This window comes from Erpetoichthys calabaricus, chromosome 17, assembly GCF_900747795.2.
Source record: "Erpetoichthys calabaricus chromosome 17, fErpCal1.3, whole genome shotgun sequence".
Classification (NCBI taxonomy): Eukaryota; Metazoa; Chordata; class Cladistia; order Polypteriformes; family Polypteridae; genus Erpetoichthys; species Erpetoichthys calabaricus.
The window spans coordinates 25960212-25986689 of NC_041410.2; the positions used below are offsets into that span (position 1 = coordinate 25960212).

The 26478-nt window shown below is 38.7% G+C and overlaps 1 protein-coding gene across 1 annotated transcript in view; it reads left to right on the plus strand.

Moving 5' to 3' along the window:
* Positions 1–208: 208 nt before the first annotated feature.
* LOC114668132 (IgGFc-binding protein-like) overlaps positions 209–26478 on the plus strand; it is a 139863-nt gene continuing 113593 nt past the window's right edge. The window contains exons 1-11 of the mRNA XM_028823762.2: positions 209–265; positions 2079–3311; positions 6273–6607; positions 7898–8477; positions 12044–12642; positions 13227–13794; positions 14075–14676; positions 18063–18630; positions 19847–20046; positions 22102–22243; positions 25469–25797. Coding sequence (XP_028679595.2) covers positions 226–265; positions 2079–3311; positions 6273–6607; positions 7898–8477; positions 12044–12642; positions 13227–13794; positions 14075–14676; positions 18063–18630; positions 19847–20046; positions 22102–22243; positions 25469–25797 — 5196 coding nt within the window. The 5' untranslated portion in view covers positions 209–225. The remainder of the gene's footprint in view (positions 266–2078; positions 3312–6272; positions 6608–7897; positions 8478–12043; positions 12643–13226; positions 13795–14074; positions 14677–18062; positions 18631–19846; positions 20047–22101; positions 22244–25468; positions 25798–26478) is intronic.

The following is a 26478-nucleotide window of genomic DNA, read 5'->3' on the forward strand; positions in this document are numbered from 1 at the left end:
AAGGATCTAAAAGTGGTGGCACTGAGGCTAGGGATCTGCACTGGCAATTGGAAGGTTGACGGTTCGAATCCCGTAAACGCCAATAGAGACTCTGTTCTGTTGGGCCCTTGAGCAAGGCCCTTAACCTGCAATTGCTGAGCGCTTTGAGTAGTGAGAAAAGCGCTATGTAAATGCAAAGAATTATTATTATTAAAAGATTTGTCTTCTTTTGTAGACATGGGAACCATGGGGTGGCTGCAATATTTGGTGGCAGCATTGGTGTTTGGTAAGTGAATGCTTTCATTATCTTATGTAGCTCCTTCTGTTTAGTTTCTCAAAAGGCAGACTTGCTCAAGTTTCTTTTTTGAAATATTCCTATTACACACTCCTGTTTCATTTAGAATTGTACTTTTTTTGGCTGTTAGTTTCAATATTTGACAGCACAATTCCACAGGTTTTGTGGAGGGCTTCACGTCTTTCACCTATTGTGACAACTACATTTTACTAATATTCGACTGAAATACTTTGTGATATTAGTGGCTTATCTCTTCAATGAAGCATAACAAACTTTTCATTTAAAGCAAAACTGGAAGCTTTAATGAAATTTAAAAACATATTAGACACGCCAGAAATGCATAAAAATTAAGCAGAATCAACATCTCAGCCAACGTCTGTCTCAGGTCTTTGACTTGACCCATTCTCCTACATTAGTTATGTGGAATTGCTTTTTCAACTAGGTGGTTCTTGGGATGGCTGGACCCATCAAAAATCTGCAACCAAGGATTAGTTGTCATTGAACTTTAAATTACTAACTGTATACTTCCATCTAATTTATGATAGCATTCATTAATTTTTTTCCTTAGAATGATCAGTTTGGTTTATTGTAACAGTATAGAAGAAGTCAAAAAGAATTTGAAAGATTTAATGAGTTCATTTTGGGAAGTGATAGGTAAAGGAATACTCCACCCAAAAATGATATATATTTTTTTATATGTTATTTACTTTGTAATGATAGTTGATAACATTTTTTAATCTCAAGTATTTGTGGAGGAACTAGGTATTGAAGATTCGAACTCTACTGAACTCTGTGGTGACCAGTTCTAGACAATGGCAAGAAATATGAAAAACCACCATGGAAAAAAGGAAATGCTCACATAACTTGTGTCACATAATCCCCATATCTGTTATATGTTCATATGGTGAAAACACACAAAAGTAAAAATTATTGAGTTACTTAATGAAAACTCTGCATTGAATATCAACAGGAAAGGCGTAATTCACAGACTTTGAATTGAAGATGGGATTCTTGACCAATGAATGAGAGAGAGAAGTGGATCTTCAATTCAATCCCAATTACACATGAGAATTTATTTCCACTTCAAAAAGATATTTTTTTTATTTTGAGCAACAATGGTATTCCTACACTTATTTGTGAAATAGAGTCCTCTGTTGATTTAGCATAATAACTTGAATCATGGCAGCAAATACATACCTGTAAAAAACAAAAAAAGAAAATGAAAACACACATATAAACAGAATTTTAATGCAGACCCTTCCACAAGGTGTAGACAGTTTAAGTCAAGGATGGATAACAATGACCCTGTGCCCCTGGGCTGGAGGAGATTCACTTTGCTTATGCCAGTTTGCTAATTTGCTTATCCCTTAGAGTAGCGGGGAGACAAACCCCAGAGAAAGGGTTTGATCCCAGGTTGGGGATGATTAGCAGCCTGCAATGACTATCAACATAATGTCTGGTTAAAATATGGATAATGTCACCCTTTATTACTTGAAAATTATTATTTCTTTTGCTAACTACTGTTTTCATCAGTGCTTCTTTCTTGACTTTTTGAACTGAATCTATCTCATACCCAGGAAATAAGCTAAAATATCTAAAAGAGGATGAGAGGCATAGTTAAATGTAAAGGATATAAAGAGAAGAAATGTAGGCAACAGATGGCACTGTGGAGGATTGGGGGAAATACTAAGGGATAATTGACGTTCTTCAAATGAGATAGGCAGGGAGTAAATGGGTGTAGCAGAAAGATTCACAACATCAACATAGCTTACACCTCTTCTCTGTTTGTGTTTGCTTTACACAGGGCTCTGCTCAGCCGGACATGCAGGAAAAGAGTTTGCCACAGTTTTTATGCAAAACTATGAAACAACTGCAGCTGACCCACGGTTTGAACTTCAAATCTCAGCCTACTTCCCAAGCACCAAAATCAAAGTCACAGTACCAGGGACATCATTTTCACAAAACTTTGATGTCGCACCTGGTCAGGGTGTAATAGTTTCCTTACCAAAAAACATTGAGTTGCTTCAGACCAAAAAGTATTTTAACACAGTACTCGTTCAATCAACTCAAGATATAACTGTGCAGAGCTTCAACTCTAAGCATCTATCAGCCGATACTGCCATTATTTACCCAGTAAGTGAGTGGGGCACAGATTACTATGCCTTTACACCAGAGGGAAGCCCCCCTAATTATTATAAGGAAATAGCAATTACCAACTACAATGTCCCCAATGTTGTGGAAGTCTTCCTCAAGGGGACAGTGAGGTTTGAAGGTAGAACGTATGTTGCTGGATCCAGACTAAGAATTGAACTTAAGGCATATGAGAGTGTCCAGCTGCAGAGTGTCCATAGCTTATCTGGTACCCGTATTAGATCCAATTCCCCCGTGGCTGTCTTAAGTGGTCACATGTGTACATGGAAGAACACCAAATGCAACCACGTGTATGAACAGCTGCTACCTGTTCCTAAGTGGGGCAGCAATTTCATTATCCCTCCTCTTGCATTCCAGACTAAAGTTGACTATGCCTACATTTTGGCATCTGAGCCTACCAAGATTACTATTGAGTCCGGTGGCACCCGTGAATCTATCATCTTGATGCAAGAGAGACTGTATCAGGTAGATGTCAAATTCCCCAATGCTGTCATCATCTCAGCTAACAGAGGCATCCAGGTCATGTTTTTGTCATCTGGTGGCTATATAGGTAATGTCCCATTTGACCCTTTTCTCATGAACATTGCAGACACAGGCAGTTTTTGTAACAGCTTCACATTGCAAGGACAAAATAACTTCAGAAATTCAGCAATCATTGTGGCTCGGGTGAGTGCCAGGGCAGAAATTAGGCTTGATGGAAATCTGCTGCAGTCAGACATTACATGGAGGGCAATAGGGGGGTCAGAGTACTCCTGGGCTGAGGTGGACTATTCAAGTAGATCTGGTCGGCACACCTTCAGCCATCTAAACTCAAATTTCATTGTCTATGGAGTGGGCACCTGTGAAATGAATGGTTATGGCTCAGTGATACCGTGTGGTCCTGTAGGTAAGTGCAACATCTATCTATCTATCTATCTATCTATCTATCTATCTATCTATCTATCTATCTATCTATCTATCTATCTATCTATCTATCTATCTATCTATCTATCTATCTATCTATCTATCTATCTGTAAATCAAAGGATGTGCCTTTCACATCTATGTATCTAATAATAACATTGATAGTTATCTACCTTTATCCATCGTATTATTATTTATTCATTTATTAGGCAGATTCCTTTATCCAAGGTGAATTAAAAACATTTACATTACATAAATGTGTACTGTATACAACAATAATAATATATTTTATTTATATAACACCTTTATGTCTCTCTATCTGTCTAACAATAACTGATCAACAATGATGTACTTTCCCTATTTATTATTATTACTTTTATTATCCATCCATTTTCCAAATGTGAGCAGGGTCTTGGGAAAGCTGGAGTCTATCAGAGCAAGCATAATGTACAATGCAGGAGCAATCCCAGGACAGAGCTGCAGTCCATCAAGTGCGCACACAGATGCACGCAATAGGGCCACATTAATATCACCAGACCACCTAATCTGTATTTCTTTGGACCGTGGCAGGAAATTGGAGCACCAACAGAAAACCCATTTGGATAGTGGGAGAACATGCAAACTCCATGTGAACCGATGTGAACCTCGGCTTCCTTGTTTCAAAGCCACAATGCTACAAGTACTACTGCACCACTGAGCTGCCCTATTATTATTATTATTATTATTAGTAGTAGTAGTAATAGTAGTAGTAGTAGTAGTAGTAGCAGTATTAGTATTAGTGTTAGCAGTATTATTATTAATGTGCATTTCAGGTTATACTGTATATCTACATATCTAAAATTAATCAAAGATTATCTACTTTATTTATTTCTCTAATTACTTGAATCATTTTAAAAAGTGCCATTGACATCTTTTGCTCTGTTCAAGACTCCTGTCATGTGCTTTAATATTATTTCTATAGTTGGACAGACACTCTGGCTAACACCTGAAGTTCTCTCCTTGCACTTGAGCACCACATTAGGAGATTTAGAACTGTATGGGTATGGCACAGTAGCACAGACTGCATCACCCTCAAAGCTGCTTACATTATCTGTTTATTATTCTTTACATTTGTAAAGTGTGCCTCTGTTCTCCTGCTTATAACTACAAATGGGTTTGTAGTCTGTTAGTATTATAATGTAATGTAAGATAATATAACATTCTTAAATCTGCTTAATTCAGTTCAGGGTCAAGCTGGGATGAAGCCTATCACAGAAGCATTGGGCACGTGGCAGAAATCAACCCAGGATAGAGGCCAGTCCATCACATGGCCTACTCACGTATACCTACACAAAGTTAATTTATAATCACCAAGTCACTAAACACACACACACACACACAATCACACAGACACATTAGCAATGTGTGAGGAAAACCAGTACAAAAAAACCCATGCAGACATAATCAGAACATGCAAACTGGATTCATAAACAGGAGGCTAAATCTATAAAGTGTTACTGCTAATCAGTGTGCTGTATGCTCGTATTGTTTTGTGTTTTTGTGGCCGACATAGCTCCCCTGACTGTAGCTTAGGATTTATGTAGATGAAAACATGACAATAATGGGTCACATGTTGGTTTAGGTATTCATTATAGAGTATTAACACTGAGTCCTCACTGAGTATTAACAGTCTATAAACATATATATATATATATATATATATATATATATATATATATATATATATATATATATATATATATATATATATATATATATATATGTGTATATATATATATATATATATATATATATATATATATATATATATATATATATATATATATATATATATATATATATATATGGTTGAAATAGTTTACTGTCAAATAAATGCAAAGAGTACACGACACGTGTTTCGCCCTCATTCTGGGCTCATCAGGTGTACACACTCCACTGCACTCCCGACACAGACTTCGAATGCCGTGAATATATATATATATATATATATATATATATATATATATATATACACACAGCTCCGCCTGTGTAGTAGTGGAACTGGACAAACTTTAAAAACCAATAAACAGAAAAGTATCACTAGCTAAGTGGAGGCAAGATACACTCCAAAATGCAGAGGTAGACTGACTCCCCACTCCTGACGTCACGCTTCCTCTTCCCCTCGGTCCGTAGCCTTTATTTCAGATTAGAGTGAATATATCACTCTAAGCAAACTATGATTCTTAGTGCGATGAGAGAAGTTACAAAATCAATTTTAATGTACAAGCAAATTCTAGAAAAAAACCTGATTTAAATCCGTTAAGTAGTTCTCTTCTTCGCTAGCTAAGCGGATGTAAGAATACACCCCGAGGCTGGCTCGTGAGTGAGGAGGCCCTGCCCCCCCTCCCCTTGGCCCGCTGCATCTGTCCCGGATACTCTGTCTCAGATTCGCACAAGTAAATCGGTTCTGCATGTGAACTATGATACTTAGCGCAATGAGAGAGGTCGCAAAATCAACCAGAATGTTCCAGCAAATTACAGAAAAAACCCAATTTAAGTCTGTTAAGTAGTTCTGTCATGAAAAGCAGACAGACATAGAGACAGACAGACAGTAATTGGATTTTATATATAGAGAGATTAGCAATAATAAATAAAAATAAAATATGTTATTGTCATTTTCAAGGTTTCTACAATAATAAAAAGGATTTTAATATGTGTAATAATATGCAGATGGTTAAAAGCTGCTTATACAGTAATGAAAATCTAAACTAAAGTTTGACCCAAAAATGAATCAGTGAACTTTATAGTTTTTGTGATCAGTTATATTTCTATCCTGCCTAATACTGCCTCTCACTTCATCCATTTCTTTTCCCTTTCATTCTAATTTTGTTACTTAAGTCGGTCCAGTTGCCATTGAGTTATTTGTTGATATTCTTCTACTTTGATTCTGTTTTTCTTGAATACAGTCAGTCTGGACTGCAAAACCATAACATGCAGTAAGAACGAGATCTGTGTGATGAAGGATGGCTTCCCCAGCTGCATCCGTAATGTCCCAGGAACCTGCTGGGCAATGGGTGACCCCCACTATCGTACTTTTGATGGGCGCACTTTTGACTTCATGGGCACCTGTACATACACCATTGCCAAGACCTGCCATGGAGAAACCAGTCTTCCAACCTTTGAGATTGAAGCCAAAAATGAGAACCGAGGCAACTTGCGTGTGTCATATGTAGGAATGGTCACCATCAAAGTTTATGACTACACCATCACTGTGGTCCACTCTGAGAGGGGCCGAATTCGGGTAAGAGAAGCCAGCTGGCATGGCAACTGAGTAGGATGATTATGAGCATGACTCAGAAAAGTCAAATTTGTGGCCCTGTTCCATATTACTCATATATAAATATATAGTAATAAAATAAAATTCGACAGCAAACCTGTATGGGTCAGTTTGCCTCCTTTCCATTCATGTTATGTTAAGTGTAAAGTCCAGCATTTTAACATAAAGTCCACTTTTTGCAAGAATCACTGCAATCTTTATTGAACTATTTTATTGTAATGTAGGTAAAATGTAATCAATTGTTGGACGTAAATTAATCGTACTTTGTCAGGAAGACACATTTTTACATCTGATCAAACAATTAGAGGAATTAATGAACCAGCACCCACTGCATCACAGCATCTGAAATAATTAACACCATATATAGACTTTGAGAATGGGTAAGTCTGTTCCACTATTGATCAATTTTAACTTACCAAATCCCTAACTGGATACCTCATTTTTGTCTGAAAATGACCTCCTCGTCTTATTACGGTTCTCTTTGAGCTTCTGCTGTGTTTGGAGTATTCTTGGTGTTATTGTTTTTTTTTTTTAATTGTAACGATTTGCCAGACAAGAAAGGGAGAGGTGTGGCGCAAGAACAACCTGGGGAAAAGATTTGCAGTATTTTTTCAGGACACTAGAGGGCCAGCAGGCTTGTAGATGCAGGAGATGAGAGATTGAGAGAGAGAGAGAGGGTGAAGTCACAAAAGCTATTCAGAAGGATAAATGGGGCAGAACATCTCTAGAGTGAGACCATGATGCCTTTTTTAAGTTTGTGTGCAAGAAGGCTTGTGTGAAGAAGCTGATAATGACTTTCCAGCTCGAAAGTGGCTCTGTAAGAGGAAGAAGAAGTGAGATTATGGAGCCTTTGAAAAGAGCCCTGTCTGGTCATTTAGAGGTTTCTGAAGGTGCCATGGAACACTCTGACTTCCTGGCCCTCAGACTTTATATAGAAACCCTTGATTCATTTCCGTGTTTAGCTGATACTCGAATGGTGGGTTTGTAAATGAGCCCCATCACGTCACAGACAAGAGAACACATGGGGACAGGCCTAGAGATTGACCAGGGCTGTGGTTTTCTGTTTGCATACTTTATAATATTGTTTTCTTCTTTTGTTCATCTTCTAAGATCATGCTGAGTGTGGGCCTCCTAATACAGTATGTTAATGCTGATCTGTGTTATTGACTAATATTTCATGGCAAATAGTCATGGTGTCACCTGTTTCACACACCAGAAGCTAACATTTTCCCTCATTTTTGTATCTTTTGACAGATTAATTACATGCTCTGGTACCTTCCTGTGTATCTTGATGGTGGCAAGATTCAAATATACCAAAGCGGCCCCTCTGTCATTGTGGAGACAGACTTTGGCTTGAAAGTCCACTACGACTGGGATCATTACTTGGTGATAACTCTCTCCTCCACCTACGAAGGAAAGGTTTGCGGTCTCTGTGGCAACTTTAATGGCAAGATAAATGACGACTTTACTACCCCCAGTGGCACCCTGGCACCAAACGCAATTGACTTTTGCAGCAGCTGGAAGATTTCTGGAGGTGTGGGTGGAGAACTGTGCTGGGACAACTGCAATGGAGAGTGTCAGCGCTGTGAGGACAGCTTCTGGAAACGCTTTGAAGGCGAGCTCTTCTGTGGGCTTATCACCCGCATCATTGATGGACCGTTCCGCATGTGCCACTCCATCATAGATCCAAAAGTCTACCTGGACAACTGTGTGTATGATGTCTGCATCAATGGAGGCTACCGCCACTTCCTGTGCCAGTCACTGCAGGTGTATTCAGATGTCTGCCAGCGTGCTGGCATTGTTGTTTACGACTGGAGAATCGTGGCCAACTGCCGTAAGTGTTGAGTTGATTAGGGCTGAGTGTGCTTGATGGGGAGAATTTAGCTTTAAGTAAAAATCTGGAATTAATTAACAAAGCGATGAAACATTGAGTATTTATTCACTTATGTTGTGGAAGGGTCAGAGTTCACCCTGAACCTATGTACTCTGAATGAGATGTCAATATACAGCAGGACATACTCATATGCACTCCTACATACATTCACAGCATTTCTTTGGGTTCTGGGTGTAAAGTTGGGCTACATGGAGCAAAAGCATTTGTCAGATGAAAACATGGAGGTACCACAAAAATATTGAGCAGGCTGAGATTCCAACCCAAGAGTTTTGAGATACCAGAGTTAACCATCGTGCCACTGTTACAGCAAATCATCTTGGCCTTTAAAGCTCTTGACTCTGAGCTTCCCTTGCCTAACTATCTCTGATAGATCAAATGGCTTGCCACCTATTTGCCTGGCCCTTTGCTGCCTTTCTTTCTGTATTTTCTATTATTATTACTGGGGTTGGACATCTACACACATACAGCACACCAATCAGCGCAACATTCTATTGTCTAATACTGCTTTTCATAACATAGGCTAAGGTGAGCTAAAACATATCCAAAGTGCTATGAGGAGCAAGACAGGAACCCCTCTTAGGGCCTATTGACACCCGACAAAAAAGACTACCTTGCAGGAAACCAACCTGCAGACAAAGAGAACATACAAATTCATACAGAAGACAACCCAACTGAGTGTTGGATTGTGGCCCACTCACTGTGGGGTAGCCAGCCCACCAATTATGCCACACATAAAATGGTGAACATGGATATTACTTTATTCAGTTTCTGTTATGCTGTTTGGCAAAATGTGAAGAACAGTGCTCACTATCACCTTGCTTTTAACAGCAGTTATGATCTCTTCGGGATTCAGTTCTCATTTATACCCCAACCACTTCTCTATAGTAAGTGTTCACTGGATAATAGAGATGAAGAGCATTTTAGGTAACTAAGGACAGCACTAAATAAAATAAAGATTTCTTTCCAGCTAGGTGGATTGACTAAACCAAACTGGCAGAGTATGTTGGGCATATAATTGGACCCTGTGATGGACGGGCACTCTGTCTGGGCTTTGGTTCCTGCCTTGTGCCCAGTGTCGCCAGTACAGATTCTTGTCCTCTGCATCCATAGGTTCGATTAACATAGTTTTGGAATGGCAAGTTCTCCTTGAAGTGGCAAAAAGGAAAAGGCTCAAGTGCTCTAAGACAAAGTGCTGCCCAGTGAATAAGCTGCTACTTTACATCTCTGGAGTTCTGGGTTCAAAGTTTGACATGGCTTGTGTGTATTTTTCAGCACTACTTGATGTAGGATATGACTGTCACTCCCATAGTTGACATGCTTGTCAGCTAGTATCAGGAGAGCACATTTAATTTTGACTGTAGGCTTTGATTATAAGATACTAGAAGATACTGATAATATTCACAATATTTATTAAGGAAAGTAGGCAACATCATAATATCCATCCATCCATTATCCAACCAGCTATATCCTAACTACAGGGTCACGGGGGTCTGCTGGAGCCAATCCCAGCCAACACAGGGCACAAGGCAGGAAACAAACCCCTGTCAGGACGCCAGCTCACCGCAGGGCACACACACACACACAGCACATACTATGCACAATTTAGAATCGCCAATGCACCTAACCTGCATGTCTTTGGACTGTGGGAGGAAACCAGAGTACCCGGAGGAAACCCACGCAGACACAGGGAGAACATGCAAACTCCACGCAGGGAGGACCCGGGAAGTGAACCCAGGTCTCCTTACTGCGCTAGCACTGCGCCACCATGCCGCCCACATCAAAATATAAAAATGTGAATATATCTAAAACTTTGTAAACGGTTGGCCATACTTTCTGATTTTATAAGCTGTTTGATAAAGCAATAAGTACTATCACGTTCAACCCTGTGAAGTTCTTGAATATTTTTGTGAATTTGTTCGCACAAGGTCATCTTATGTATGTATGTATGATGCTTTAATGTGTGATTTTAAATCTCTGTGTCCCTTAATTATTCCATAAAAATACTGCTGTGCAGCTTTATCTTTGCCAAAGGGAGACATCAAACACTCGCTCCACTCAGTATTGAAATTAGGTTCATTCTTGGCCTGAGCTGCTAGTGAAGTCATTTTTCAGCCAATATTTTGTATTTGATGATGAGCCAAATATTCTGCAAGAAAACGTATAGTATTTACTTATCTGACCACCAGTGAGGTGGTCCATCTACACTATTGTTGTTGTAAGCATTATAAACTCCTACATCAACAGGCACTGTAAACAGAATTGCTAGGAATGGTGCTGGATTGTTGAAGCTGTTCACTAGCAGCATGTGTTTCAGTGTGGGGAGAGACTTGAGAAGTTCCTCATCTCTATCTTGCTTGCCACACAGACTGAGAGATCAGGATAGGAGAGTACAGGAAAAATAAACAGGAGAAACGCAAGCCAGAGGTCCCTGTACAAGATATAAAATTGCCAGTACTGCAACTAATGAGCACCTATGTGCACATTCTCTCTGCAACTGTGTAAATGCTTTAAAAGAGGCTCCATTGTACCTTATACATGTAAAAAGGCCTGGTGTGAGTTAGTGGAATGACGTGAACCCTGAGTGATGCACAATCATGCCAGGATACCATTTCACCCTTCATTTTCTTTGCACACTGAATGACTCTCTGACTGCCCCATCGTCCTAATACAGGGTGGTCCAGATCTAATTATGCAACTGTTTGACTGACAACCATCTCCCCGCCATTTTGGAATGCAGGGCAGGTGCTGCCATCTATTGGCAACAAAAATAATTTTAAGTGAAATCTCTATGTGCAGGGCAGGTGCTGTGAATTCTCTATGTAATAAACTTAAAAGTTATAGCATAATGAAAATTGCATAATTAGATCTGGACCACCTTATACATGTGTTCATGAGCACTTTGAGATTGGGTACTGTTTCTGGGAGCACAGTGACACAGTTGTTAGCGCTTTCACCTCCCAGGTCTACACGTTCAGTTGTTGCTAATGAGGGATTTGCACAAGCCCCCTGTGTCTGTGGGGGGTTTCCTCCATTATGCCCAAAGACATACATTTTTGGTTGACTGGTGATTCCAAATTGGCCAGATGTGGGTGGTTAGAGAGCTGCATGAATGACGAGTGTCAGGGATGTTTGCAGAGCTTCTTGGATAGACTCTGGTCCAAGGACAATACTAAGTAAACCACCATGATTCTAAACCTTCTATATTGTTAAATTTTATATTGTAGGCAATGTGGCTTAACAGTTATGACATCACACAGAAAAGCATTAGTTAACAGGTTTGGTTCCTCATTCTGGCACACTCTGTCACCCAGAGTAAGTTACTTCACATGCTTGTGTACCACATATAGAAACTTGATAAAAAAAGTACAGTTATTACTTCTGTAAGTGGCCTTCCCACTTTAGTTAAGGCCCTGCTCTCCAATACCTCAAGTAGGATGTCACAGTTTGGAAGAAATAATGTTTGAGCTTACTCATCTCTCCTTTTCTCATTTTTTGTTTTTCTTCAGCCGCTTCATGCTCTGAGAACAGCCACTACGAGCACTGTGGAAACGCCTGCCCTGCAACTTGCCTTGACCCCAGTGCCCCCTCAAAATGCACATCTTACTGCGTAGGTGGCTGCCAGTGTAATGCAGGATACGTCCTTAGCGCTGGAAAATGTGTGCCAGCCAGCAGCTGTGGTTGCAACTATAATGGGCGGCATATCCCTACTGGGGAAAAGTTCTGGGGTGATAACACCTGCCAACAAAGATGTTACTGCAACCCCACTACCAACAAGGTGGAGTGCAAGAACCAAGGCTGCAAGTCTGGTGAGCAGTGCAAGGTCGTCGACGGCATAACTGGCTGTCATCCAATTACCTACAAAACCTGCTCAGCATCAGGAGACCCCCACTACCTGACCTTTGATGGACGTCGCTATGATTTCATGGGCACATGTGTCTATCAGTTGGTTGGAGTCTGTAGTAAAGACCCAGATCTTGTGCCTTTTGAGGTTGAAGTGCAGAATGACTACAGAGGCAGCAAAGTGGTTTCCTACACAAAGTTAGTCTTAGTTAAGGTGTACAATGAGGTTATCGTGATGAGCACAGAGCACCCCAGGCAAGTCATGGTAAGTGAATAGTGCATCTAAAGTTCTTGTTTCTTGAGTGGCTTATTATTTGGTTACTTTTAGTGATGAGCAAAACGATTCATGCAGAACTCTTTGTTTCATTTCTTAAGAAAATGTACTAAATCATTGCCAGCAATATGCACACAAGGAGAAAGTAGTTGTGGAAGCATCTTCATGTATTAATTCTGCATGTATCTATCTGTCGTTCAGTATTTAAATAAGGATCACTAGTGAAGAATTATGGAAAAGTCATCTCTGATAAAGGAGCATTGGAGTCATTGGGTAAAAGGGTCCTTTCATCAGATTAGCTGGCCCAGCATTGACTTAGCAGTGGAATGGCCACTAGGGTGGAGGCAGCTTCTTGGCTGAGATCTCCAGGACTCTGAACAAATCTGAATCCTCATATGTGATAGAATCTACTCTTGAATTTTGCTTTGTAACTTGTGCTATTAATATTGTATTGTATTCCTGAGGTGGCAATAAGTTATGCCAGCTATAAGTGGCAATATGTGATCCTTTTCTCTTCCTCTATCTTCTCTGTTTACATCACACATTTATTTATTTATTTACTCATTTATTAAAAGGTGAATGGTGAGCTGACGAACCTGCCAGTCTATCTCAGTAATTTCCAGGTAGTGGTGTATCTCAGCGGAAACACTGGTGTCATTGAAACCAACTTCAACCTGAAGGTCACCTTTGATTTCAGTAGTGTGGTCAGCGTGACTTTACCCAGCACTTATTCTGGAGCTGTCTGTGGCCTCTGTGGAAACTACAACAGCAAGAACGAAGATGACATGGTCATGAAAAATGGCCGTCTTGCCAGCAACCCCACAGAATTCGGCCAGAGCTGGCGTGTGGCAGAAATTCCCGGCTGTGTGGAAGGCTGTAAGGGTACATGTCCCGATTGTGACATCACTCAGAAAGTTCAGTATGAGACCAACAGCTACTGCGGCATCATTAAAGATCCCAGTGGTCCATTCCGGGACTGCCATGCCAAGGTGAATCCTGCCGGTTACTTTGAAAATTGTGTGTATGATGTGTGCCTCTACAAAGGAGTGAAATCCGTCCTGTGCCAGGCAATCACTGCCTACACATCAGCTTGCCAACAAGCTGGGGCCAAAATCTATCCTTGGAGGAAAGATACCTTCTGCCGTGAGTTGCTTGTTTATTTCTTTCATATTATTTCAGTTAAAATTTAAAGGAAAACCACTCAAAAAATGTTTTTTATATGTGACTCACCCCAAGCAGCTTATAGTGGTAGGAAATATCTATATTAAATCTGATGTTTTTTTGCAATACGAACATAACAAGGTTTCTGATTTAGCCATTTAGTGCCTAGCACCTAGTGCAATGAAAATAAAATAGTTTAATGCTCATAAATCACTTTTGAATGAAAGATTTTCACTTATTGTCATTCTCCTTCCTTTATCAGCTCTCACATGTACTAAAAACAGTCATTATGAGGTGTGTGTTAATGGCTGCCCAGCAACCTGCCATGACCTAAACTCACCAGTGGGCTGCAAAGCCCTTTGTCAGGAAGGCTGCTCTTGTAACGACGGCTTCATTCTCAGCGGTGATAGTTGTGTGCCCATATCAGAGTGTGGATGTCTGTACAAGGAGAGGTACTACAAGCTTGGTGAAGTCTTCTTCCCAAGTGGTCTCTGCCAGGATCAGTGCACATGTCAGCAGAATGGCAAGGTTGATTGTAAGAAGTTCTCCTGTGGTGCCAATGAGGAGTGCAAGGTGGAGGGAGGAGTGAGAAAGTGTCACCCAAAAGGAAAAGGAGTCTGTTCTGCCTCTGGGGACCCACATTACATCTCCTTTGATGGCTTAAAGTTTGACTTCCAAGGCACCTGCACGTACACCTTGGCAAAATCTTGCCAAATTGAAGGAAATCCAGCACTACAATCCTTTTCTGTTGATGTAGAAAATGTGAAGTATGGTAACGGCAAAGTGTCGGTCACCAAAATGGTTGCCGTAAAGGTGTTTGGCAATACCTTAATTCTGAAGAACGGTCAGCCTGGACTTGTCATGGTGAGGAAAAAATATATTTTTCATATCTTTTTTTATTTCATTTATAAAATAAACATCATTGATAGATAGATAGATAGATAGATAGAACAAACAAATAAAACATTGCACCTATAAAGGGTATTGTGGCATTTAAGATACCTGAGTTTCCTCTGTTATTGAAAACTTCTTCTTTAAAAATGTTATTGGCATGAATCCGTTTTACTCTTTCATCCTTATTTAAGCTTTTAAAGGAATATTCACTCCTCTTACAAGAGAAAAGAGCAGTAGATATTGATAACCTCAAGTAGGGGAGACAATACCAATATAACCTAATTATTCGTTTTTCAAAATCTGCTTTACAAATTAAGTAATTAGATTTCATTGATCAGTAAAAAACTCATTGGTGGCACATAAGATGTGTATCACTGTACAATACAAATGAATTATGTTAGTTCAGTGATATAAAATTTTAATGGTCGATTGATAACTTAGCATATTGGAGTGGTGGCTCTGAGGCTAAGGATCTGTGCTGGTATCCCGAAGGTTGCCGGTTCGAATCCCCGTCAGTGCCAAAAGAGATCCTACTCTGCTGGGCCCTTGAGCGAGGCCCTTAACCTGTAATTGCTCCAGGGGGCGCTGTACAATGGCTGACCCTGCGCTCTGACCCCAAGGGGTATGCGAAAAAAACTAACAAACACTGTTGTAAGTCGCTCTGGATAAGAGCGTCTGCTAAATGATGTAAATGTAAATGTACAGATTATCAAAATATCAGTCACTGATGTACACTGTATGGTCAAAGGTATGTAGACACCCCTCCAAATTATTGAGTTCAGGAGTTTTAGCCAATCCCATTGTTAACAGGTGTATAAAATTAAGCACATAGCCTTGTGGTCTGTATTGACAAACACAGGCAGCAGAATAGATCATACTGAAGAGCTCACAATGAACTAAATAACCTCTATACCCTGAATTGGATAAAGTAGGTTTGAAAGTGTATGCATTTCTTATTCATCCATTTTCTAACCTATGTATCCTGTTCAAGCTTGTGGAAAGCCGGTACCTATCCAGGCAGCAGTGGCCATAAGATGAGAACCAACCTTGGGCCATCACAGGGAATTATTGCAATATAATATAAGACTTTTAAACCTGTATAAACCAACTAAGGGTTAGGAATTGGTGCAGGTAAGAACCAAAGTTGGAAGGGTTACCGGTTAATTACAGCTTCTGGTCTAATATTATATTATATTATATTATATTATATTATATTATATTATATTATATTATATTATATTATATTATATTGTATTGTATTGTATTGTATTGTATTGTATTGTATTGTATTGTATTGTATTGTATTGTATTATATTATATTATATTATATTATATCTTAATACATAATTCGCCTGCCTCCTCACTCACACACTCACGTCCGTCCGAAGCCAAATGCGCAGTTGCCTTCTGCGCAGCTGCCCGAAAAACCTTACAAGACCGACATCCAACCCCAACATCGCGGCAGGCGGCGGATTTATGGCCGCAAAAATTCAGAGAGAAAGGCGACTTCGATTAAAGCTTTAGAGGCCCGAAAGGTGATTTCGACTACAGCTCGAGGCCTAATTATGCATTCTGATTCAATTATGCATTCATTCAATACATCTATATCAGGTTTGTGGTGCTTATACTTATTACTATTCCATATTTAGTGCCTTGAGCATGGGAAAGGCGCTATATAAATAAAATGTATTATTATTATTATTGTACTGGAACATTCATCACTCAATATTATACTATAGGCCTGGAAAATTCATCAACTAACAGTAAAAGCCTGTACAGTAATGAGTAAAGCGGACTACAATCATTACAAAACAACTTCTTTGTTACTTATCATTTGTTCTTCATACACTGCTGACACAAACTCGTGCCCGTTTCATCTTACGTTGTCGAAACGGGCTCTTTGTCTAGTTATATGTAATACGCTACCATAGCTTTTTTGTTTTTCTGTCCAGGATTTTAAATCACTTGTAGCTAGCAAACCGTTTCGCCTATTGTCCTGAAATTTGGTACACATATACTACGTGACGTCTACTATCCACTTTCAGGGTGATGATTGACCTCCAAGGTTATTCCTCTTTTTATTTTAATTTTATTTTATTGTAGAATCAACTCTTGGCAGCGGCCAGCAGGGTGGCTATGTGGCGCATGTGTATGGGTGGTGTTCTCATCCCTTTGCCATCACTTTCCCTACCTCTTCATATCTTAAATCAGTGGTTCTCAAACTGTGGGGCGGTCTCCTCTAGGGAGGCGCGAGGATGTGAAAAAAAGAAAACAAGAATCAAAAATATGAAAAATACATCTATTGAAACCAAAACAAATTAACTTAAACTACATTCTGATACTAGAAAAATAAATATAGAGTTAGATAAATGTCGATAAAAGTTAAGTAGGAACAATAATAAAATATGCATCTATGATATATCATTAATTAAAAAAGAACAAATTGATATTAGTGGGCTCCTTTCAAAAAAACCTTAGGGGGGGCGCGATTAAAACTGTTATGAAAACTTGGGTCGCAAATACTTAAAGGTTGAGAAACGCTTTCTTAAATCATTGTTGAGGCAGATTGAAGACTTAAGTCCCAGATTAAGTGAAAAATTAAAGAAAACGTACTAAGTAATTGCAACACAATCTCTGACTTAATCAGTTTTAATGTGAAAAGATGCCGACGAAACAAGAGAAGAAGCGGGTCACTAGGGTGGAGAAAAGAAGAGCTGCTCAGGAAGCAGCAAGCGCATCAACCTCTGAGCAAATGAATGCTAAACGTACAGAGAAAGAGGATGAAAACTAGGAATGCTCAAGTCAAGTGTATTCACTGCACGTTATCGTGCAGTGCGCCATTTCGGGTTATATTATATTATGATTAGAAGATATCAGTAAATTAATGAATCCTCATTATATTGTTTATCTATCATTTCATTCAATTCAGAGCTGTAGTGAGCCAGTGCCTATGAGAGAAGCTTTGGGCACAAGCCAGAAACCATTACAGAGAGAAGTGCCAGTCCTTCACAGGGCACTCTCACACTCACATCCACACTCACTCAATCACAACCTAGTTTAGGGTCTCCTATTAATGTAATATCTTTGAGATGTGCAAGGTAAACTGGAGTACATGGAGAAAAACATGCAAACAGAAGAAAAGTTAGGAAGGCTTAGATATAAACCCAACTGTTGAATTTCATATTCCATTACACAGTACATTTTCATAATTTATAATTTTCTTATAATTTCATTTTTTTTTGCACTGTTTTCACTCCATTATTATAACGTGAAAATCCTACATGCAGTTTGAGGTGCATGTTTAAAACTTAATTTATTACACACTGATAACCAAACTCTGAATTTTTCTTTCACAGATCAATGATATTTGGTTTAACCTTCCAGTCGAATTGGGAAATGTCCGTGCCTACCAGAATGGAGTCAACGTCATCATTGAAACAAATTTTGGCTTGATAGTCACTTATGACCTTGTTTATCACGTCACTGTTACTGTTCCTGGCAACTATCGAGACAAGATGTGTGGCCTTTGTGGCAATTTCAATGGTGAAAAGAAGGATGACTTCAAGCTGCCCACTGGCTCCCTGGCACCAAATGCTCAAGTGTTTGGCGGGGCATGGAAAATCAACATTCCTGAAGTAGTGTGTGACAATGGCTGCAGTGAAGGAAACTGTCCCGTGTGCAGCACTGACAGACAAGCCATCTTCAAAGATCTTAATTACTGCGGTCTCATCATCAGCTCTACAGGACCGCTAGCTGCCTGTTTTGCAGTTATTAACCCAGAAAGCTATTTCAGCGACTGTGTGTATGATGTCTGCATGTCTAATGGAGACCTAAACATAGTTTGCAATAGCATTCAGGCCTACGTTACAGACTGCCAGCAAGCCGGTGTAAATATTCAGAACTGGAGAACTCCATCTTTTTGCCGTATGTATTTATTTTTATTTATTTACAATTTTTTATTAGAAAGTCAAATTTTATCTCATTATTGCAATACAAGAAATTTTGATTTTCTATGCAGTAGCTAACTAGAGATCAACTGCCTTTAAACAGAGGCAAAATTAGTAAATAGGAAATATTTAGCACACACAGCAGTAAAACACTTGACAGCTATAGAAAAGACTGAAAGAAAATACTAAACAAAGCATTATTTTTAAACATAATCTGTGTATTAGAGTCATCTGTATTTACACTATTTCAATATATTATTGTGTAAAGTGAATATAAGAAATAATGCAAGCATTCACTAAAAGTAATGTCTAGTTTAATCAAAAAACAAAACGGGCTAAATATACTAAAAGAAAAAATGATACTTGAAGTTGAAACTGTTATTCCTGAAACTTTGAAAGCAGAAAATATTTTGGTGTGGATGAATTTGAATCAGCAAATGTTCACTAATACATACAGTACATTGTTAAAGGAAAAAAATCAATTCTCTTTCACTCTGTTGTTCTAATCATTAATCAGTCATGACAGTACATAAAAAACAAGCTCCTGTTGTGAAGGGGTAAGCCACCTGATCAGAACTGTATAAAAAGTAGGCTTTGATTATGAAATCAAAAACCTTTGAGGAATTATTCATGCCTTTTGCACACACATTCATTCTACCATTTCATGTCACACTTCAAACTGGTGTATGATTTTGATAAGACTTAGAATGGGCCATGCTTCTTTTTGAAGATGCACACAAACACTTATCAGCACACTGAAGCAATCCAGCATCTGTCAGTAATATGAACAAATCGGCTCTTGATGGAAAAGGAGTACAAATGAATACCAAATTCACAAATAAAAGTAGCCCAGATTTGAATACGGATATAAGCTTTACATTGCAAAAATGTTACATCTTGCCTGAAGAAGGGGCCTGAGTTGCTTCAAAAGCTTGCATATTGTAATCTGTTTAGTTTGCCAAAAAAAAGTGGTATTTTGCTTGACTTCTTATAGCAAAAACATTAAATGCAGTCTTCTTTGACATTACATTATATTTGAATATTATATTATATTTGAATACATTTTCATCTAAACTGCTATACTGCTAATCACCTGTTATCTAGAAAATTAACAAAGTAAACACAGTATATAATTACATAGATCAATTGAGATGTACATCAGTTAATATCTTCATATGCTTTTTCTCTTTTAGCAATGAAGTGCCCTGCAAACAGCCATTACCAGCTTTGTGCACAATCCTGCTCCACCTCATGTGCTGCTATTTCTGGAATAAGCTGGTGCCCAGTAGTCTGTGTTGAGGGATGTGCATGTGATGACGGGTACTTCTTTAATGGGGAGAAGTGTGTGCTCATTGAAAACTGTGGCTGCTTTTATAATGGCAAATATTTCAAGGTAAGATTTGCATTTTGTTTTCTTTGCCTGTTGTATTCAGCTGCACACTTTATTGGGGTATGAAGATGTCACAGCAAATTGAAGGCAATACACCTGGTGGAAATACTGGGCATGGATAGAACATGGAGTTAAAATTTATATTTGCTTCACTGAAATGCTTTCAAAAAGAGGTTCACTACCACTATCCATCCATTATCCAACCCGCTGAATCCGAACACAGGTGTCACGGGGGTCTGCTGGAGCCAATCCCAGCCAACACAGGGCACAAGGCAGGAACCAATCCCGGGCAGGGTGCCAACCCACCGCAGCACTACCACTATAAATAATAATAATAATAATAATAATAATAACTAGCTGACGCCCGCCATAGCGTACGGCGGTGTAAGAATAGGAACGGAAAACGGTGAGAAAGGAATTCAGGAATCAAGTAGGAATAAATACCTCTTGAAAGACGCAGTGTGCATATAGAATTTCTGGCCAAGCAGGATTACATGTGAAAGTGATAAATAAATCAGGCTTTCCGAATTTACGTACTATGGCCATGGCATCCTGATAGTTTTGTTGCATGTATCTTGGACATCCTGGAAATGTGGACGGTAATATGATCATTTTGCCTACACATACGTTGTTATTTTCAGCATTTGCTTGCAGTGTGTCTGTATTCAAACATTGTATTGTTCCACGCGCAGATCTTGTTGATGTAATCTGAGATAGTTGAGACGCGCGCCCTCTGTTTTAACATACACATCTACGACGTACTGTTGGAATAGTTTGCCGCTGGAGTGCAAAATACTAAATGTATTCCTCATTGCTAATCTGTACGTGTAAAATTGGCATTGAGTAAGCCTTATTCGCTTGGCGGTTCTGTTATCGGGAACATGTTGTAAATCTTTGTGCCAGCCAATGTCTCCGCAAGGGAATAAAAGTGCGTAAACCATAGAATCACAATTCATATTGAGTGTGGAAATCTGTTTACAGGAGTTGCGTATGGGATAGATGCAAATGTCCCTTTCGGCAGGCGTTTCGCCATCTTCTCCGACGAAAGTCACTGCAATGTCGGGGCATTGTATCAGTAGCTTGCGCTGTGTCAAAAACATACAACTGTCCATATCCTGGAGAGGCAGAAGTGTTAGCGTATAGTGGAGAGATTTGGTGATAAATTTGCCCGTGTATTTTAAAACAGTATGGGCCGTGGCCAGGAGGTTGAGTTATCTATGCACCCATGGAAGAAAATGCTAGAGAAGAGTTGTATTCTCGAATGTGTTCACGATAATTTTTAGCTTCGGATGTTTGCTGTGTAAGAAGCTGTTGTAAAGACACAGGTGGCTCCCGCAAAGGTGGTAAAGCTACTTTATCGTTGTGGCAGCACCTCGAGTACTTGTTGGATATATTATGCTCAGCAGGCCAGTATAATGCATGACATGGAAGACGACAAATAGGAATTGAGAAATGCCATGTTGGCTGCGTGTGGGCGGAACCGGTTTTGAAGTGGAAGCAGGACGAACCAGAAAAGAAATATATATAAGAGATAATATTGCCCTAATAGTGCCCTGCCCAGGGATTGCTCCTGCCTTGAGCTCCATGCTTCCTAGGATAGGCTTCAGCTCCCTTGTGACCTTACTCAGGATTAAGCAGACTTAGGCAATGGTATGCTATATTGAGTTCAGTTTTGGTCATTTATTATTATTATTATTAATCTATTCTCTTATCAGTAGTCAAATGGGAACAGTCACATTTCTCTGCCTTTTAATAACAAAAGTACTCTTTCATGTTGATGGATTGTGGTGTAGAATGATGGTAAGAGAACAGTGGAGCAGTGATTTCACTGGTCTAGTATTAAGATGGTAGAAGAACTTAATTCTTGGAATTTAACTTCTTCAAATCCCAAATAGTAATTTCACTGTTAGAAGACAGAAAAATGTGACTGTCCCCATTAAAGTTAGAAGAAACTTAAACAATCAAATGTGGTACTGTGGCATAAGTCCTCTTTTCGATAAGATTATCCTGCTCTAAATGTCTCAGCTAGTCACAAATATATCTTTCTTTTTGTTTCAGTCTGGTGAAGTGGTAATTACAGAAAACTGCCAGGAAAAATGTGTCTGTGACTTCCTTACTGGCATGGTATGTGAGGCATACACTTGTGTTGAAGGCACCAAATGTGGAATCAAAGATGGAGTTATGTCTTGTCGCTCCACTGGTAAGAACAGTCGAAGTGTTCAAGGGTTACATTTCTCAGTTCTATGGTATATCGTATGTTTCCATACTGTTTTTGTTGTGTTTGGTCCGAGCCCATCCTGGTAAAACTGAGTCGACAAAGCAACCAACCAACCCTGGCTGGCAAACCACTGACTGCATGTTGTAATGTAATGTGAAATGTAATAAGAGAAGGCATCGGGGACTGTAAAGCACAATATTGCCCTCCATTGATCTGCTTAAGCAAGTCACTTCAGTCCAACATTCAGCAATTCACTTTAAAAAAATGGCAGCAACCGTGTGATGATTGATTTAATCAATACATACATAATGCATAATAAAATTACTGTCACTGGAATAATAACTGCAAATACAGATCGGTTCAACAGCACGAGAGAATACTATGAGAAGATCATATGAGAACATCAGTACACCATGAAGACATTCTGATTCTTCTGACAACATTATATAGAACATATCTAAATGAAAAATATTCCTCCCCTAATTAGTCTTTGAAAGTTCACCCTGTTAATTTGTACAATTTCTGTCTTTCTTTAGAGGCCAAAAATCCCATTTCAACACATCTCCTTTAATGTGTTCATACTTTTTCTAGTTAACAAAGACTATGGTCTTTGTTATTCTTAACCAGTGCTTTATGTGGTTGTCCTGGCTCAGTATTAAGTATACAACAAATGTAAGGAGGCCAACTGTTCCCCATGTAACGTCAGTACATGAGACAATATCAGGAGTGTATCAGACACTCTCATGCTCTTTGGTCATACATGAGGTCTCAAAAGACATATTCAATGATTTCTAAACGTTCACATCCTTGTTGTAAGCATACAGCACATCCAGCTTAGACAAATCACTTCTATAGGTGCATTTCAACAGTAAAAGTCCAACCCATTCCATCATCCGGATAAGGTGCTTAAAGTGATTATTCAGGCCTTTAGAATGAATTGCTCCCCAAACATCTTTAGCAATCCCCAAAGCATAGCTTCCATTTCTACCAATTAAACTGATTTACATGTTTCTTTGTATACTTTTACATGTATACCTGTGTGAAGACTTCATATCTACAGCTGTTGCTCATTTCTTCTTAAAAGAAACATTGGCAGTGATGAGGCAGCTGGCAGTAAGAAATGAGCAGGCATTTTATTAGTATAGTACAGTGTTATTTAAAGTCATACGCCAGCTGAATAAGTAACATTACTGTTACTTACATTAAATCCATGCTTTTTAACAGCATTTTACATTGGAGTTAAAAACAGAGCACACATGGGCTGGCGTTGGCTCAATAGATTTCATGTACAGAATATTGCAGTTCAAAGTGGTATGAAAATGGCATTGAGTGATGGGTGCTAGTTGTGGGAGGGTCTGTGACGAATTGTTCAATTTTGCTTAACTTAACATTTTTGAAAGTACACTTAATAGAATAGAATTCAATAATTAGCAATTGAAAATTATCTATTAATGTAAAATGATCAATACTAGCATAAAATCAGTATCAATGTTAACCGAAGAAAGGACCTAAAATAAGCTCCTTATCTAGCTATTAATATCAGTTAAAACACAGTAATTTGTTAAAATTATATAAATTAATAAAGTATCTATCTATCTATCTATCTATCTATCTATCTATCTATCTATCTATCTATCTATCTATCTATCTATCTATCTATCTATCTATCTATCTATCTATCTATCTATCTAAATAAGCAAGAACATGGAAAGGATCTGATTTATTGTATACAAGGAATACAAATGGTACACAATGGGCCAGAAGATCAGAGGTTTGCCACAATTGTTTGTGCACATCTGGGACTGAAAGATCAGGGGCTTAAGCCACTGAGGTCTCCTATTTCCCCAACACCACTGCCCATTTCTAAACTCATTAAAAGTTTATATCAATTAGGGCAGTTGCATCTTACCCATGATATTAATTAAGTCAAGTAACATTTAGCTGTAGGTTGATAACCTCTGTTCTTGAAAATAATAATCTGCAGATAATATTGTTCAATCAATTCAGTCTTATATGTGTTTAAACAATTGCTTTTTCCTTCCCATTTATTTCCAAAGAAGTGACATTTTTTGCACTTTTCTAGTTAGCTTAAAGAAGCAGGGGAAGGATGCTGCTGTATCTGTGGTGTACACGTGTTGGCGCTTTGCCCAACGTTTGCCTAACTTACATTGGGCATCCAACTGGCTGTAATACAAGTTACAAAGGAAAATATAAAAATCATATAAGTTCAAGCAACTGCCATTAAGGTAAAATTGAAATAGTAAACTAATTTTAGTTAAAGTCACAAAGAACATTTCTCTATTTGAACATGTACAAGTTCTAAAATTCACCAATTCTTTTTAAGGGGAGTTTTTGTAATTTAAAAACGTATTTTAGTGCAATATGTTCCAGATATCTGCGTGAAAATTGAAATGTCTCAGCAAATTTCTTTGAAGAATATGTTTGCCACATCTCAACAAAATTGCTCCATGGGGTCGAGTAGTTCGTGCCGACAGACAGACAGAGAGATATGGACTTTCCCAATATTCCATGCATTATATGCAAACACACCTAGAAAAGAATAAAAATCCATGTATCTATCCAATTTTTAATCAATTCTGTCCAATAGCAAACATTAAAGGACTAAGGCCTGTGTCAGCAGGGACAATAAAGCCAACTGTGCATAGAATCCCATGTCTCTTCAGGGCTTATACATGCACAGTAACTGGCTGAATTGTTTTTTTTTTCAGTCACAGAATGACAGGAAGCACAGGAGTAGCAGCTAACCATGGACAGGACACTAGTGTACCTTACACTGTCTCATTAAGTACCAAACATTAGCATGACTCCACTGCCATTCTGATATGAAATGAGTCTGGATTGCCAGTAAAAACACACATGGATTCAATGAGAATAGGAAAGCTCCTCCCAGACAGTAACTGGAGTAAGATATAATCCCAGGTCCATGGAGTTGTGGAACAGTTATTTGTATTAATACTGTAAATAGAAGCATTATTTATTAGTAGCTGTAAACTCTTCTCTGCATTGGGAGTGGGTGATGTTTCACGAACTTGTGGGGTTTCTGAAACTTTGTTTGGTATAATGACATAGTTCCAGGAAAAGACATAAAGGTTTGTTCTTGTAGCTTTCAAGAGACAATTCACATATTACCCTGAGTGGTCTTTTTCTTCCCAACATAACTTATCCATCTCTGCTTTTCACTGCTAGATCCATGCAAAGATGTAAAGTGCCGTCCTAAAGAAAAATGCAAAGTACAGAAGGACGTTGCAGTGTGTGAGCCAGAATACACTGGCACTTGCTGGGCATGGGGAGACCCCCACTACCACACCTTCGATGGCTACTACTTCGATTTCCAGGGTACTTGCACCTATACCATTACTGAGACATGTGGAGATATTGAAGGACTCGTCCCATTTTCTGTCACAGAGAAGAATGACAATCGTGGCAGCACTGTTGTCTCTTTTGTAAGGACTGTGACCATCAAGGTTTATGACTACACCATTGTCATGCAGAAACAGCAGATAGGAAAGATAACGGTGAGTAACATACACTTCTGTATTTAATATAAATTCTATTAGCTATAAAGAGAGAAAATGTCATGACTGGTTAATTGATGTGCTTTTTCTTCAGCAAGTGGTCTTGAAAATGACTTTTCCTTATACATTTATGAGGTTTCTTAAGCTCATTCTGATGGTGATTTATCTAGTAATGTTTAGTATTTATTCACGTCCTCCCACAACACTATTTTGTTTTGGCATAGAGTCACTGATTTGTGCAGTTTTGTTTGACGGTCACCATGCAGTTTCAAGCAGCAATGTCAGAGGTCATGGACTGAGTGATGTCAGGGTTCGTAACATATAAAGTTCGGGGACACATTTTTATCCGAGTTAGCAGATTTCTCAAAAAAATTTCAAAAGTGCATTTGTGTATATATATATGTTTTTCAGACATTTTTCCTTCCGGCGTTTTGACTTTGAGTTATGTTTTATTTCAGGCTATGACGGTAGATATTTTTTTCTTCTGGTTTCGACTTTTGTATTGGTTAGGAATCCCATTTATCTCATGTTCTCTATCCTGAGTTGCTTTTCATATCAAAAAACATGAGAAAGAGAGCAAACTATTTCTAATCTATCCTTTTAATCCTTATAATTATAAGTGACAACGCAAGTATAGGCTTCATGGTAATATCTCCTGGCAAAATTGGAAATTAAGGTCAA